At 47.5% G+C, this 16,312-nt stretch overlaps 1 protein-coding gene across 3 annotated transcripts in view; it reads right to left on the bottom strand.

Moving 5' to 3' along the window:
* The window catches only part of GBF1 (golgi brefeldin A resistant guanine nucleotide exchange factor 1), a 131,078-nt gene that overhangs the window by 4,347 nt on the left and 110,419 nt on the right, over positions 1-16,312 (bottom strand). For 2 of the 3 annotated variants that reach the window (XM_025395808.1, XM_025395809.1), the window contains exons 16-33: positions 15,812-15,952; positions 15,411-15,499; positions 13,621-13,823; positions 12,756-12,879; positions 11,973-12,098; positions 11,627-11,709; positions 10,726-10,962; positions 10,348-10,441; positions 9,792-9,968; positions 9,405-9,469; positions 9,196-9,319; positions 8,932-9,003; positions 8,699-8,793; positions 8,317-8,470; positions 3,267-3,492; positions 2,433-2,593; positions 2,065-2,305; positions 1,737-1,930 (exon numbers count right to left, since the gene is read on the bottom strand). In XM_025395808.1, coding sequence (XP_025251593.1) covers positions 1,737-1,930; positions 2,065-2,305; positions 2,433-2,593; positions 3,267-3,492; positions 8,317-8,470; positions 8,699-8,793; positions 8,932-9,003; positions 9,196-9,319; positions 9,405-9,469; positions 9,792-9,968; positions 10,348-10,441; positions 10,726-10,962; positions 11,627-11,709; positions 11,973-12,098; positions 12,756-12,879; positions 13,621-13,823; positions 15,411-15,499; positions 15,812-15,952 — 2,606 coding nt within the window. Of the gene's footprint in view, positions 1-1,724; positions 1,931-2,064; positions 2,306-2,432; positions 2,594-3,266; positions 3,493-8,316; positions 8,471-8,698; positions 8,794-8,931; positions 9,004-9,195; positions 9,320-9,404; positions 9,470-9,791; positions 9,969-10,347; positions 10,442-10,725; positions 10,963-11,626; positions 11,710-11,972; positions 12,099-12,755; positions 12,880-13,620; positions 13,824-15,410; positions 15,500-15,811; positions 15,953-16,312 lie in introns of all 3 variants that reach the window. The other variant, XM_025395807.1, reaches the window with a different exon arrangement.

The following is a 16,312-nucleotide window of genomic DNA, read 5'->3' as shown; positions in this document are numbered from 1 at the left end:
CCGCCTCCCGGGTTCACGCCATTCTCCTGCCTCAGCCTCCCGAGTAGCTGGGACCACAGGCGCCCGCCACTTCGCCCGGCTAGTTTTTGTATTTTTTAGTAGAGACGGGGTTTCACCGTGTTAGCCAGGATGGTCTCGATCTCCTGACCTCGTGATCCGCCCGTCTCGGCCTCCCAAAGTGGTGGGATTACAGGCTTGAGCCACCGCGCCCGGCCCAATTTTATTTCTTATGTTTTGAGACAGGGTCTTGCTCTGTGCAAGGCTGGAGTGCATGGCACCGTCATGGTTCACTGCCTCCTGGATCTCCTAGGCTCAAGAAATCCTCCCACCTACTCAGCCTCCCCAGTAGCTGAGACTACAATGTGTGCCACCATGCCAGATAATTTTTGCATTTTAATTTTTGTAGAGACAGGGTCTCACAATTTTTCCCAGGCTGGTCTTGAACTCCTGACCTCAACTGATCCTCCTGCCTCAGCCTCCCAAAGTGCTGGAATTATAGGTGTGACCCACTGTACCTGGCTGTTAATTTCATTTTTAAAACAGAAAACCTCAGGCTCAGAGGCTTTGATGGGCAATAGTGTCTGGCCAGATTTAATACATTTTCACTTTTATCATTTTTCTTTTCTTTTCTTGAGACAGAGTCTTGCTCTGTCGCCCAGGCTGGAGTGCAGTGGCGCAATCTTGGCTCACTGAAAGCTCTGCCTCCCGGGTTCATGCCATTCTCCTGCCTCGGCCTCCCGAGTAGCTGGGACTACAGGTGCCCGCCACCACGCCCGGTTAATTTTTTGTATTTTTAGTAGAGACGGGGTTTCACCGTGTTAGCCAGGATGGTGTTGATCTCCTGACCTTGTGATCCGCCCACCTCGTCCTCCCAAAGTGCTGGGATTACAGGTGTGAGCCACTGTGCCCAGCCACTTTTGTCATGTTTTTATGGTTATTCTATTTAAGGCAATTGGTTCTCCATCAATTTAGTGATATATACTCTGCTCACAGAATTAATTTTATATGCCTTTGAATAGATACAGGGTAACTCTGGAAGGATAGACAAGAAACTGGTGACAGTGGTTGCTTCTAGTGAGGGGGACTCAGCAGCTGGGGACAAGAATGGATTGGAAACTTTTATCAGTTTACCCTTTTGTATATTTTGAACCTACTTAAAAAATAAGTAAACCTTAGTTTAAAAATAAATTTAAAGGCCAGGTGCGGTGGCTCACACCTGTAATCCCAGCACTTTGGGAGGGCGAGGCAGGTGGATCACGAGGTCAGGAGATCAAGACCATACTGGCTAACATGGTGAAACCCCATTTCTATTAAAAATACAAAAAATTAGCCAGGCATGGTGGCACGTGCCTATAGTCCCAGCTACTCAGGAGGCTGAGGCAGGAGAATCGCTTGAACCCGGGAGGCAGAGGTTGCAGTGAGCCAAGATCACACCACTGCACTCCAGCCTGGGTGATAGAGCGAGACTCCATCATAAAATTAATAAAATAAAATAAATAAAAAATAAATAAATAAAATAAAATAAAATAAAAACAAATAAATAAATTTAAGCAAATAAAGACTTACAGGTAAGGTTTTAGGTAAGGGAATATTGTTAAGATGGTGGCCCAGGGCCTGGGCTGGCACACATGGGCCCTTCCCCTCAGCCCTGGCTTTCCCTGGCCGCCCCAGTCTCCCAGTATCAGGTGCAGGGGAGGAGAGGAAGTAAAGGGTGCCATACTTACGTCCTGACTGACCTGTAAAGACACCGTATGGTAGCTGGCAGGCACGCCTTCATCCTCATCATCATCACTCTGCCCGCCCCGAGAGGCATGTTGGCTGGAGGTTCGAGGCCGACGAAGCATTGATCCCTCTTTGGATTTCTTCTTGAAGCGGTTCCCTTTGCTGTCATATTTGTGACTCTTGCCACGTTTCTCCTGGGACTTGCATCCTGAGCAGAGCCAGACTCAGGTCACATTTCCATGTCTATATAGGCATAGATATCCTGCCTTTTCTCCCCTCTCGGCCTCTCCCCTGCATAATAGCATGGCTACTCCCCAGCTGCCCCCTCATCAGCTGACCCACCGCCATTCAGACTGGCCTCCACAAAGATCCGGAGAGTCTTGACACAGAGCTCAAAGTTGTCAGGTGTGATGTGGGCAGCATCACGGACAATGAAGGACAGCGATTCCACACACTTAAGCAGAGACTTAGTGTCGTGTGGCCCCAAATCCAGTCCCACTGTTAGGCTGTATTGATTGATCAGGGGTGAAGGGCCTGGGCGGCTGGGCCCTGGCTTGGAGTTATCAATGTCATCCTTCCCGACCTGTAAAGTACACAGAGGAGCTGGGGACCCAGGCTTGGCCCCTATGTGAATGTCCTTGCAGAGGACCAGGAATTCTTCCCACAGGTCAAGCAGGGGAGACTCAATTGCTGCCCATATCATCACTCACCACTAACCAACCACTGTTGACCACATCGGCATCTGTGGCTGATCGGTGTATCTTGCCCGGCCTGGCATGGTCAGTGTAGACCTCTGAGTCAGAAGTGTACCCTCGATCCAGGCTCACATCATTTTGATGGTAGGATGGGAGCTCACTGTCTGACTGGGCCCCTACAGTAGGCAGGGAGAAGGGTAGAGTCAGGGTGGGGATGGGGCACTGGGATGAGGGAAAAATCAGGCTCTCAGAAAAAAGATGCTGAGGCCTGGCCTCCCCTCTCTCTGGCATGGTTTACTTTAATTTCTGTCACCAAAGGGCCAAAAGATGGCCAGAACAGCTTCTCTGTTGACCAAATAAGGTGGCAGGCTAATCTGGGCTCCTGATGGCATCTAGTGGCAGCTATAGCACCACTCTAGGGAGTGGTGGCAAGGACAAATAGGCAATGCAGAAGGCTGTGAAGCCAGGCTTTCTACTGTCCTGAGGACTGTTTTCCCAGTTTCTGGGATTTAGTGATGTATCGATTTATGATATAAAGTCTGCTCAGAATTCTGGGAAAACAGTCCTCAGGACAGCTCAGAAACAGAAACTGGGAAACAGTCCTCGGGACAACTCAGTCCTCAGGACAGTAGAAAGCCTGGCTTCATAGCCGTCTGCATTGCTTATTTGCCCTCACGCTATTTAACTTATGGGTACTGGCCAGCAGGCACTGGAAGCTCTGGAAGCAATGGCAGAAGCCAGGGCTGTTTAATCTGCTGAACGTAGTAACCTGTGTTTTGTTTTCCTGTCCCAACTCCTGGGGTGTAACTGTTTATCTGCCAGCCTGAGTCTCCCTGGGAAAGGGCTTACCAGCATCAGGTCCATCTGCCCTGGCTGTGGCCTGCAGAGTAGCTGGAGGCTTCACACCTGAGCCGATGCACTCCAGCAGCGTGAAGAGTGTGGCCCAGTCATCACCTGAGTGAATGTTGGCTGCATTGGTCTTCAGGAGTTCATGGAGCCCATACGCAACCTGGTGGCTGACTCGGGATAGCACACTGGGCTTCATCAGTAGCAAAATGCGCAGGGAGAGCAGTACCTGGAGTGGGGTTAGGGTAGGAAGTGGGGAGTGGGCACACAGCTTTCTGTCTAGTTTTCTTCCCCATCAGTCTCCTTAGGTCAGTGAAGACAGTTTGGCTAGGACCCAATTTAGGATACTGCTCTGGTCTTTTCTTTTTGTCAAATAGAAATACATTAATTATATTATTTGAGACAGGGTCTTGGTCTGTCTCCCAGGCTAGAGCACAGTAGCACAATCACACCTCACTGCAACCTGAAACTCCTGGGCTCAAGTGATCCTCCTGCCTCAGTCTCTAGAGTAGCTGGGACTACAGGTGCGTGTGACCACACCTGACTAATTTTTTTTTCCTTTTTGGAGAGATGGGGTCTCGCTATGTTGCCCAGGCTGGCCTTGAACTCCCAGGCTCAAGTGATCTTCCTGTCTTGGCTTCCTGAAGTGCTGGGATTATAGGCATGAGCCACTGTACCCAGCCTCAAATAGAAATTTTTATTGAGAAAATTATAGGTTAATATGCAGTTGTAAAGAAATAATACAAAAAGGTCCCTTACACACTTTGCCCAGTTTATCCCAATGGTAACATTATGTAAAACTATAGTATATCATAATCAAGATACTATCTGATCTTGGCCGGGCGCGGTGGCTCAAGCCTGTAATCCCAGCACTTTGGGAGGCCGAGACGGGCGGATCACGAGGTTGGGAGATCGAGACCATCCTGGCTAACACGGTGAAACCCCGTCTCTATTAAGAAATACAAAAAACTAGCCGGGCGAGGTGGCGGGCGCCTGTAGTCCCAGCTACTCGGGAGGCTGAGGCCGGAGAATGGCGTAAACCCAGGAGGCAGAGCTTGCAGTGAGCTGAGATCCGGCCACTGCACTCCAGCCTGGGTGACAGAGCGAGACTCCGTCTCAAAAAAAAAAAAAAAAAAAAGATACTATCTGATCTTACTCAGATTTCCTGTTTTACTTGCATTTTTGTGTGTATTAATTTCTCTACAATTTTATTACCTGTGTAGGTTTATGTCTCCACTACAAAACAACATACTGAACAGTTCCACCACAACAGTATCCCTCATGTTGCCTTTTTCTTTTTTTATAGACAGGTTTTGCTCTGTCACCCAGGCTGGAGTGCAGTGGTATGATCATAGCTCACAGCAGCCTCAAACTCCCGGGCACAAGTGATCCTCCTGTGTCAGCTTCCTGAGTAGCTGGAACTACAGGCATGCACCACCATGGCCAACTCATGTTGCCCTTTTATAACTATACCCACCTCTTCCTTCCTGTCCCCATCCCTAACCCTTAGCAATCTGTATTCAAATTCTTTTTTTTTTTTTTTTGAGATGGAGTCTTAACTCTGTCACCCAGGCTAGAGTGCAGGCAGGATCTTGGCTCACTGCAACCTCTGCTTCTCGTGTTCAAATGATTCTCCTGCCTCAGCCTCTCAAGTAGATGGGATTACTGGTGCGAGCCACCACACCTGGCTAATTTTTGTATTTTTAGTAGAGATGTTGGCTAGGCTGGTCTCGAACTCATGACCTCAAGTGATTCACCAGCCTCAGTTTTCGAAAGTGCTGGGATTACAAGTGTGAGCCACTGCACCTGGCCTGTCTTCAAATTCTAAAGTTCTGTCATTTCAAAAATGTTATATAAGTGGAATTATATATTCTATAACCTTTTTAGATTGGCTCTTCTTTCACTCAGCATAGTTCCCAGGAGATGTCTGTTGCTTTAAATCGCTGAATAGTATTCCATGGTATGTATGTACCACAGTTTATTCACCTATTGAAAGTCATCTGGGCCGATTCCAGTTTTTGGCTATTACAACTAAAGCTTCTATAAACATTCATGTACAGGTTTTTATGAGAAAGTAAAATTTCACTTTTCTGGGAAAAATGCCCAAGGGTACCATTGCTGGGTTGTATGGTAATTACATGTTTCATTTTATAAGAAACTGCTAGCAGAGTAGCTGTACCATTTTACATTCCCACGCAGCAATTTTTGAATGTTCCAATTTCTCCACAGCCTTTCAGCATTTGGTAATGTCACTACTTTTTATTTCAGCCATTCTGAAAAGTGGGTAGTGATGTCTCATTGTGGTTTTATTTTTTTCAGATGGAGTCTTGCTCTGTCACTCAGGCTGGAGTGCAGTGGCATGAATGATCTCAGCTCACTGCAACCTCTGCCTCCTGGGTTCGAGTGATCCTCCCACCTCAGCCTCCTCAGTAGGTGGGACTACAGGAGTGCATGACCACGCCCAGCTAATTTTTGTATTTATTGGTAGAGACATGGTTTCACCATGTTGGCCAGGCTGGTCTCAAACTCCTTACTTCAGGTGATCCACCCACCTCAGCCTCCCAAAGTGCTGCGATTATAGGCAGGAGCCACTGCGCCCAGGCTCATTGTGGTTTAGTTTGTAGTACTCTGATGGTTAATGATGCTATCTTCATTTCATGTGCCTATTTGCCCTCTGTATGTCTTCTTTGGCGAAACATCTGTTCCTATGTTTTGTCCATTTTCTATTAATAATTTGATTGGTTTTTCACTGTTGTGTTTTGAGAGTTTCTATATTATAGATACCTTTCTTCAAATATGTGATTTGCAAATATTTGCTCCTCGTCTATAGCTTGTCTTTTCATCCTCTTCACATAGGCTTTCATAGAAGAAAACTTTAAAAAATATTAATGTAGTCCAACTTATCAATTTTTCCTTTTCTAGATTGTGCTTTTAATGTCAAGTCTAAAAATTATTATTTTTTTTGAAAGAGAGTGCCCCCCTGGATCTGTTCCATCCAGACAGTGTTGAGGCAGGAGACAGATCCACGGGATTGCCAAACGTGCTAAAAATTATTTGCTTAGCTCTGGATCCTGAAGATTTTCTCCTGTTTCTGAAGTTTTAATAGCTTTATATTTAAATCTATGATCCATTGGAGTTAATTTACCTGTAAGGTATGAGTTTTAGGTCAAGGTTCATTTGCTTTTTCCTCCTATGGATTTCAATCACTCCACCACTTATTGAACAGGCTGTTCCTCCTCCACTGAATTGTTTTTACATCTTGGTCAAAAAATCCACTGAACATATTTGTGTTGAGCTTATTTCTGGGCTCTCTACTCTCTTCCATTGATCTACGTGTCTGTCCCTCCATCGACACCACATCATCTTGACTATGGTAGCTATACAGGAAGCCTTTTTTTCTTTTTTGAGACAGAGTTTCACTCTTGTTGCCCAGGCTGGAGTGCAATGGCGTGATCTTGGCTTACTACAACCTCTGCCTCCTGGGTTCAAACGATTCTCCTGCCTCAGCCTCCTGAGTAGCTGGGATTACAGGCATGCCCAACCATGCCTGGCTAATTTTGTATTTTTTGTAGAGACGGGGTTTCTCCATGTTGGCCAGGCTGGTCTCGAACTCCCAACCTCAGGTGATCGCCTGGCTTGGCCTCCCAAAGTGTTGGGATTACAGGCGTGAGCCACCGCGTCCAGGCGACAGTAAGTCTTTTTTTTTTCTTTTTGAGATGCAGTCTCACTCTGTCGCCCGTGCTGGAGTGTAGTGGCACAATCTCAGTTCACTGCAACTTCCGTCTCCCAGGTAAAAGCGATTCTCCTGCCTCAGCCTCCCGAGTAGCTGGGATTACAGGCTTGCATCACCATGCCCAGCTAATTTTTGTAGTTTTAGTAGAGATGGGGTTTCACCATGTTGGTCAGGCTGGTCTTGATTTCCTGACCTTGTGATCCACCCGCCTTGGCCTCCCAAAGTGGACAGTAAGTCTCAATACCAGAGTGATTCTTTTTTTCTTTTTTTTTTTTTGAGACAGAATCTTGCTCTGTCGCCCAGCTGGAGTGCAGTGGTGTGATCTCAGCTCACTGCAACCTCCGCCTCCAGAGTTCAAGTGATTCTCCTGCCTCAGCCTCCCAAGTTGCTGGGATTACAGGTGTGTACCACCACACCCCGCTAATTTTTGTGTTTTTAGTAGAGATGGGGTTTCACCACATTAGCCAGGCTGGTCTCGAACTCCTGACCTCAAGTGATCTGCCTGCCTTGGCCTCCCACAGTGCTGAGATTACAGGCATGAAGCACTGCACCCGGCCCAGAGAAAATGATTCTTTCCACTTTATTCTTTCTAGCTATTCTAGAGCTTGTGCCTTTCCATCTAAATTTTAGAATAAGCTTACCTATGTCTACAAGAACCTTTCTGGGATTTTTATAGGAGTTATGTTGAACAATTTGGGGAGAAGTGACAACTTTACTATGCTGAGCCTTCCAATCTACGAACATAGTATGCCTCTTCAATTATTTACATCTTCTTCAACTTATTTTGTAGTTTTGTAGTTTTCATCATACAAATCTTATACATGTTTTGTCAGCTATATATTACTTCACTTTATTTGGAACACTTGTAAATGGTATTGTATTTTAAATTTCAGTTTCCATATTGTTCACTGTTAGCATGTAGAGATATAATTACTTTTTGTGTATTGATATCACATCCTGTGACCTTGCTGAACCCACTTATTAGTTCTATGCTTGTTGTTTTTTATAGTTAAGCAAAGAGATCTCAGGTGGGTCATAAGCATGACAGGAAACCAGGTACAGAGCTGGGACTATTATAAGGCAGTAGCAGGCCAGTCCTACAAAGCAGATTCTTAGGAGGCTGAGGTGCAGAGCACAGGCTCCATGCCTGAGGCCATTTCAGGCTCACTCACAATGCCCCCTGCTAGATTGCACCAGCCCTGTGGTTGGTCACTGGGCTCATGCTATGGGGCACTAAATGTACTCTCTGTCTCAGGCTATATTCATAATTGACAACTGTGGCCACATACCTGCCCACTCTCCAAGATGCATTCTGCTTACCTGACCACTGATCTCTTCTCTCCGGAGCAGCCGAATGGCCAGGCGTAGCAACCCCACCACTGCCCGCTCCACAAGGAAGCAGAAATCTTGTGCCTGAACACAGAGGTGGTATAGATGGTCTCGAACAGTCTGCCACACACAGCCCACACGATCCCTGCGTAGATATAAAGGAATGAAGATAGTCTCAGCCAGAGAGGCCACTGGGCATTAGGTCCCCTAGGCCTTTCAGGACTCATTGATATTACACCCTAAGTAGACAGGAATGATGAGTAAGCTTTTCCCCTGCTGCCTACAGTTCCCCAGAGCCCACTCAGCCAGATGGCTTTCATCCCTTTGGCACAAGCTTAGCTTGGGGTCTGCCTAAAGACTATGCTCATCTTACCTGTTCTCCAACACAATCCTTAGTAGCATCTCTAGGCAGAAAGCAGCATCTTCCTCATCATATGTCTCTTCATCTGGTGTCACTGAGACCAGAGCCTGAAGGGGAACAGCAGCAGAAAAGTAGGCATGGAAAAGAAGCCAACCACTGGCCCTGTCCTGACAGAAATAATACTGTCCCTATCACCCCTCCCAGATTCAGCCAGTTGTTCCATGCTTCCTTTCTTCATCCTTTACCTTCATGAGCTCCTGTAGTGACTCCAGCTGGAGGAACTTGCTTTCTGTGATCATTTTTTCTGGGTCACATTGCTAGAGAGGGCAAAAGAGAGAGGGGGTCTTTGACAAGGGCTGAAGGGAACAGAATGTCCCCAAGAGCCAGGGAGAGAGGGCAGAGTCAGCCCTGGTTACAAATCTGGATGATTTATTCTTCAGTTCACTGGGTAGCATCTGTCTAATAGGAAAGTGTCTAGGCTTTCTCACCAGGGGTGGATGGGCAGTTACCTTTATACACTCTAAGGCCACTCTCTTGGCCTCTTGGTTTTCAGTGGATGGGCCCCGCACACTAGACTGCTCAGGCCCACTCAGTGTTAGCCAGCTCACAAAGCTCAGCACTGTTGACTCTCCTCTGTAGAAAAAGGGCATATGGCCTGGTGAACCCCAAAGTTCTGACTCTCCCTCCCCAAGCCCCTGAGCCTCTGGTCTGCTCTTACCGGTTTGATGGTGTCTCTTCCCGCTGTAGAGAGATCTTGCCATTGGGATCCACAAAATCTTCTACCTGGAAAAGTAAGTCAAAATAATTTCTTTCTATATGTCCTTTGTATTTTGCCCCTGCCTCCACCCACCAAAGTACTCTGGATTTCCTCCTGTAGGCTTCTGCCCCTATATTATTGTTCCAATTGGTGATTGGCAATGGCATCTACCGGCCTTCTTTTACAGCTATCCCCTAAGATCTGTGTTCTTACGTTTGAGGCATTCCTGGTGAGCTGTGGCAGATCAGGCCCAGCATTACTCTCAACTACTTACTTCTACATACAGATAGCATACAATGTTGCAGCTCTTGCCTTGTTATTGCTGACTAGTCTCCTACTAAGAATTACCTCTACCATAGCCTTGGGCAGTAGTTGGGCTCGGAAGAGCTGCAGCATGGCCTCCATGATATTCTTCCAGCCCTCCCGCAGGATGTCACCATGACGATGGGCCAAATGGAATACTGTCTTGGCTGCAATATGGGCTTTAGGGTTGCTTCCAAATACACTGGGCAGATTCTCAATAGACTGGAAAAGAGGATGAGAAGAGACTTAAGGCCGAGCTAATGTCTAGAAAGGAAAATCTCTTAGGTCTCTGCCTATGATGGTTCCCTCAGGGTCCTTTTGTTGGCTCTGCTTCAATCCCCCATAATACTGGTGGGAGTGGGTTAACCTAGTTAAGGCCTTCCCCACTCCTATATTTCCTTTCCCATCCCCATTACATGAAGTAACACTAGTTTTATCCCAGAGTGTGCAAGCCAGAAATGGCCTAAGCTCTGGTATATTCAAGTAGGGGCAGTGAGGGAAGATGCTGAGGGCAACCAGGTCTGTTGATAAGGGTAGATCCATGGCTAAAAGAGAGGTCCTCCTTTGGAGCTCCAAGTACACAGTTCCTGCACCTGCTCACCTCACTGCTGAGAGCTGTGAATTTGCATAGAGAGATGATGAGATTGTCAAACACATCGCTGAGGCCATAGTGGGCGGAGATCATGGCGCACTTCCTGTAACGTTACCCCCATCCCAGAAACAGAGTCACTGGAAGGCCAAGCAGCCCTTCCAAGTCCCTGAGCTTGCATGGGGCTCTTCCCCAGTCAGTCCCAGGAAGAAACCTTTTAATCTTGTTTCTGTTTAAGACTGAGCTTACCCAAGCTTCAGCCTCCCTCCAAAAACTCAGGGGGAACCCCATTCTAATGAAGAGCAGGAGTCAGAGAGGCATGGAGAAAACCATGTTAGCTCACAGAGATGAGCCTGGGGGAGGTGAAGACCAAGGCCAAAGCTGGGCTACCTGAAGCCTGAGATGGCTTTCTGGATGATTGTCTCCTCAAGGCTTTTGTCAAAGACATAAGAGAGAGCAGCAATAGTGGGGCCCCAGGTCATGGTGAAGAGGTCAAGATCATAGCTGGCAGTAGGCACACGCAGGAATATGCCCTCAGGGGTGGCACCTCGATGAAGCAGCACATTCCACACATAGTTCTCCCGAACCAAGCCCGTCTGCTCCTCAGGCATTACAATTTCCTCATTCCTGTCAGGAGGTAAAGGAAGGAGCAGTTGCACTGCTTTGAACCTGACTGGTTCCAAACCAAGACTAGGAGTTCATCCATACTAGCACTCTCCACTGATGAGAGGTCATCAGAACTGCAGCTCAGTGGTCTGCTTTCCACCCACCAGTGGAAGCAGGGAGAAAGAAAGGAAGTGTCCCATAATCTCAAAGCTCTATCTGGAAGTGAGGCCTTCAGTTCTGTAGTAAGATCACACATTCTTACTGGGTGTCACAAAATGAACAATTCTATCTTTTCTGATTTACAGTAAAGAACTAACTGGCCCATTTCTGACCTGTAACCTGGGCCTAACACTCCAGTGCCCATCTTGGGTTCTTTACCAGCCAGAAAATGCATCTTGTAAGCTAGAGAGGAAAATGTACCTGTTTAAAGTTCAGAAAATGGGGCCATGATATCCTACTTAAAAGCAGCATTTTGGACCCTGGCTTAGAGTACTAGAGTCCCAGTACCATTCAGGCTTCTTTAAGGAAGAAACAAATTGGCAGAGAGGGGGCTGTCCAACTAAGTCCTGAGGCTAAATCCAGGGCACGTGAGTCACTGTAGTCTGACATGACTGTAAAAACTGGGAAGGGAAGAAACGTGCTTCTTCTTAACAGAGATACTGCACTATTCTCTATGTATACTCACTTGATGGCATGGTACATGTCCTCCAGGATGTCTTGCTCAAAGTCCTTGCCTCCATTCACACCTTTTAGATTTTTGCGAAACTCCTAGAGACAGGCCAGTAAGTTTTTTCCCGTGTCAATACTGAAGCCCCACTCAAGGGACTACTGGGTTTTTAGTAAATAGGACTCAGGAAAAAGTAAGTGAAAAAACCCACTTCCCCACCCCAGTCCCTTTTCTAGGTTGGCCAGCCCTTCCTGATTCCTTGAACAGAACCCCACCCATCATGCCCACTGGAAATCCTATGTCATTCCTGCTACCTCCAAAGCTGTGCTGGGTCTTCTTTGCCTTGACTGGGACCCAAGCTTACCTCCAGGGTCATGGGTGCATTCTGTTTACGAACATTGTGGTTGTGCTGGTCAGTATTAAGCATGATGACAGCATAGGCCAGGGAAAAGCAGGCATCGCTATTGGCAAATGGGGAGCCATTACAATTCTGAAAAAGCAAAGATCCCGCCTGTGTCAATGCCCTTCTCTGGCCAATTAAACCCTCACTACCAACCCACTGGTCAGTGCTAGTGCAAAGAGGAGGTACTGTCCAGAAAGTAGCCAGCCTCTTGCCAACTCCTTAACAGAAGCTGATCTCCTCGTGGAAAGGTCACTAATTTTGCTCTCTGCCTTTTTTAAGAGACAGCAGGCTGGGTGTGGTGGTTTATGCCTGTAATCCCAGTACTCTGGGAGGCCAAGGTGGGCGGATCACGCGAGGTCAGGAGTTCGAGACCAGTCTGACTAACATGGCAAAACCCCATCTCTACTAAAAATACAGAAATTAGCCAGGCTTGGTGGCAGGTGCCTGAAATCCCAGCTACTCGGGAGGCTGAGGCAGGAGAACTGCTTGAACCCGGGGGGCAGAGGTTGCAGTGAGCTGAGACTACGCTACCACACTCCAGCCTGGGTAACAGAGCAAGATTCTGTCTCCAAAAAAAAAGAGACTGCAGTGAGCTAAGACTGCACTACTACACTCCAGCCTGGGTGACAGAGCAAGACTCTGTCTCCAAAAAAAAAAAAAAAAAAAGAGATAGCAGCTGGATTCTTCAGCCCTCAGTCAAACTGACCTCGGATCCTGGGCTCAGCCCCTGACACTCAAACTCACCATCCAACGCTCCGTGAATGCCTCCAGCAACCTCTGGATGACTGGTGCTTCCCCAGGCAAACGGAAGGCTTCCAGGTAGAGGCGGAGAGCTTCGTCCAGTCGCAGACCCTGAAAACTGAAGGTACTATAGGGAAAGAAAGGAAGAAGAGGCTGAAAATGTGTAAGCTGCACATGTCAGGCTCTTTTAGTCACTGTCCTCCTAACCTACTCTTAACTCGAAGAGAGGAGGCTGAGGTATCTAGCAAAGGGGCAGTATTTCCTGTTCATCCTTAACACAACCCCTAGCCTTAATACTTTTCACATCCACAGGCTCTTGCCTAGAACCCTCACCCCCTGGAACCCTGCTCTACCCCTTTGCAATGGACTCCATGCAGAATGGAAGGGCTCCCCAAACTATCTCGTTGGAGTCCCTTTCAGGTCCAACAGATATAAATGATGGGAAGAGGAAGAACATTGGCCAGGGTCTCCAGAAGAAATTTATGGAGACTGCTTTGAGGTACGGATGTTCTGTCCCTTTAATCCAATCACTAACCTTGTCCCACCCTTTTTTTTTTGAGCCAAGGTCTCACTCTATCACCCAGACTGGAGTGCAGTGGCATGATCACAGCTCACTGCAGCCTGGAACTCCCAGACTCAAGTGATCTTCCTGCCTCAGCCTCCTGAACAGCTGGGACTACAGGCGTGTGCCACCATGCCCAGCTAATTTTTGTATTTTTTGTAGAGACAGGGTTTCACCATGTTGCCCAGGCTGGTCTTCAACTCCTGAGCTCGAGTGATCTGCCTGCCTTAGCCTTCCAAAGTGTCAGGATTACAGGCGTGAGCCACCGTACCTGGCTATATCCCACATTTCTTACAGCTTCCTCACCTCACAAAGCTCTCCAACAGGTCAATGTTTTTGCGGTCACTCACAAACTCTCCAATCATTTTCTTGTCCAACCGAGGGTTCTCTCGGAGCCACTGAGCAACCTCTGTGTTGTCCATTGGGATGGTGAGGAGGCCTTTTTCTTGCAGAAACTGAATCCCCTTCTTTGGTTTCTGATTGAACTGCTCTGTGCCAGTGATTAGCAGCTGCGTGAGAAAAACTAGAGCTACAGAAGCTACTTTGCCTCTAAATTAGACAAGGCCAGCCTGGAGTCCACCGTAGCCCACCCACAGTTGGTCAGCTAAAAAGCTCCTAGGATGTGGTTCTTTGTGACTACAGAACTAAGGCTAGATCATAGCGGCCTTAGCTTTCCCCCATCTTCATGTCTAAGTGAATTGGCTTACGAGCTTTTTTACTCCTTTCCTGAGTGCTCAAGAAACATAAAACAGTTCCTCTCCTCTAACTTAGGATAGGGGAAAAAGCAGAAGAAAGAAACTAGGTAATTCTTCTCTCCAGTTTTATATCCATCCCTTACATTTGTTGACAGCCAGCCTCTTGTTTTTAGCCTGGCTTGGCTTCTTTGGTTGCCTAGCTTAATGCCGTGGGTTTGAAGGACAAAGTGGACTAACCATGGAGGCAACTCATCTTTATGTATGTCCAGTCACGGCCATGCACTCAAGGGCACACATGAACCAAAGTCATTTAAGCTGGCAATAAAGAAAGGGTTAGGTTTTTTTTCCTTTTTCCGAGATGGAGTTTCACTCTGTTGCCCAGGCTGGAGTGCAGTGGCGTGATCTCAGCTCACTGTAACCTCCGCCTTCCAGGTTCAACTGATTCTCCTGCCTCAGTCTCCCAAGTAGCTGGGATTACAGGCTTGCACGACCATGCCCGGCTAATTTTTGTATTTTTAGTAGAGATGGGGTTTCACCATGTTGGCCAGGCTGGTCTCAAACTCCTGACCTCAGGTGATCCGCCTGCCTCGATCTCCCAAAGTGCTGGGATTACAGGCGCGAGCCACCGTGCCTGGCCAGAAAGGGTTAGGTTTTCTTTGTGTTAAGAAATGCAAAGTACAGGCCAGGTGCGGTGGCTCATGCCTGTAATCCCAGCACTTTGGGAGGCCGAGGCAGGTGGATCACGAGGTCAGGAGATGGAGACCATCCTGGCTAATATGGTGAAACCCTGTCTCTATTAAAAATACAAAAAATTAGCTGGGCGGGGTGGCACGCACTTGTAGTCCTAGCTACTTGGGAGGCTGAGGCAGGAGAATTGCTTGAACCTGGGAGGTGGAAGCTGCAGTGAGCTGAGATCGCACCACTGCACTCCAGCCTAGACAACAGAGACTCCGTCTGGGAAAAAAAAAAAAAAAAAAAACCCAAAGTACAAACAGTGATTTGAACATTGCTATTTGAACCTTACTAAAACACCAGAATAAATATCAATTCCCCTTTATTGCCAACCATCATGCTAGGGCTGGAGATGACCAGTAACCTTCAATGACCCACAGGACACCAACTCTCAAGGCTCCTGTCACTGCCACTAGTGACACTTGGTTCTCAATTGGTATAGCATTTGCCCAGGGGCATACACAGGGTATGCTCAACTACATAGCTTAGGAGTAAGGGAAGGGCTTCAAATGGGAGTTGCTGAAGTCCCAACAAGCCCAAAGACTGGCCTCAGGAAGCTGTACAATGAGGTGCTAGACTCTCCTTCATCTTCACCCTCTGAGATGGAAACCCTACAACAATGGACACCCAGAAAGAGGTGGACAGAGGCTGGGGAATATATGTATGTACCTTCTTTTTGTTTTTAATTTCAATTAGTTCCCGTGGATCTGGCAGGAGACAGGAAAATCGAGGTGGCTTCCGGGCAAACTTTTTGTCAGCTAGGAGTAGGAAGAAGAGAGGGGAAAAATCTGTAAGACTTTTTTTACCCAGATAGGGACTTTTGGAAGGTCACCAATATACTCCCTAGTTTCAAGGAGGAGCCTCAAAAATCTTGTCCTCACCAGTCTTCCACTTCCCTGGAAGTCCTATCAACTAAGGGTCCATATGTTTGCTTCTCTCTCTCTGAGTCTGAAGGCAAGGCGAGCTATCAAGGCTTGCTTAGTTACTATCCTAGGTGTCTGCTCCCTCCCTCTGCTCTCCACCAGGCCCTCCAGGTGAGGAGCTTAGGGTCATGGACACCCAGTACCCACCCCCAGAGTCACCAGCTTCCTCCAGATCACTGCATCCTGGTTTCCCATGTTCTGGTGGCAGCCGCCCTCCACCTGGCAGATGCAGGCCTGGGATGTCTGAGGCCATGCCTACAGCTTTCCCATCGCTGGCTGCTCTCTCAGCTGGTAAGAGAGAAGAAGATACGTGAAGACTTACAGGGTATGAAGCCAAGCAGAGCTGCAGGAGAGGTCAAATCCAAAGCCCAGAAGACCTGCATGGTTCCCGCACAGGGCGCCAGCCCCGACCAGGACAAACCCAAGCCAAAACAAGTAGTCCCTGTCCCAGCCAAGGATTAGATTCTCTAATTTAATGAAGAGATTACCCAGTCATTTTCCCTGATCTTCTGCAACCTCAAATTTCAAGGGGGGAGCTAGAGAAGACTAATTAGAGTGGAGGCAGATATTGGGGATGAGGGACGGTGGGGCCTGGAGCTTTCAGAGACAGAAATCCTATATTCTTTTTTTTTTTTTTTTTTTTTTTTA

The sequence above is a fragment of the Theropithecus gelada genome, chromosome 9, assembly GCF_003255815.1.
Source record: "Theropithecus gelada isolate Dixy chromosome 9, Tgel_1.0, whole genome shotgun sequence".
Classification (NCBI taxonomy): Eukaryota; Metazoa; Chordata; class Mammalia; order Primates; family Cercopithecidae; genus Theropithecus; species Theropithecus gelada.
The sequence above is the reverse complement of the archived record's forward strand: the minus strand, read 5'-3'. Positions and strand labels throughout refer to the sequence as shown.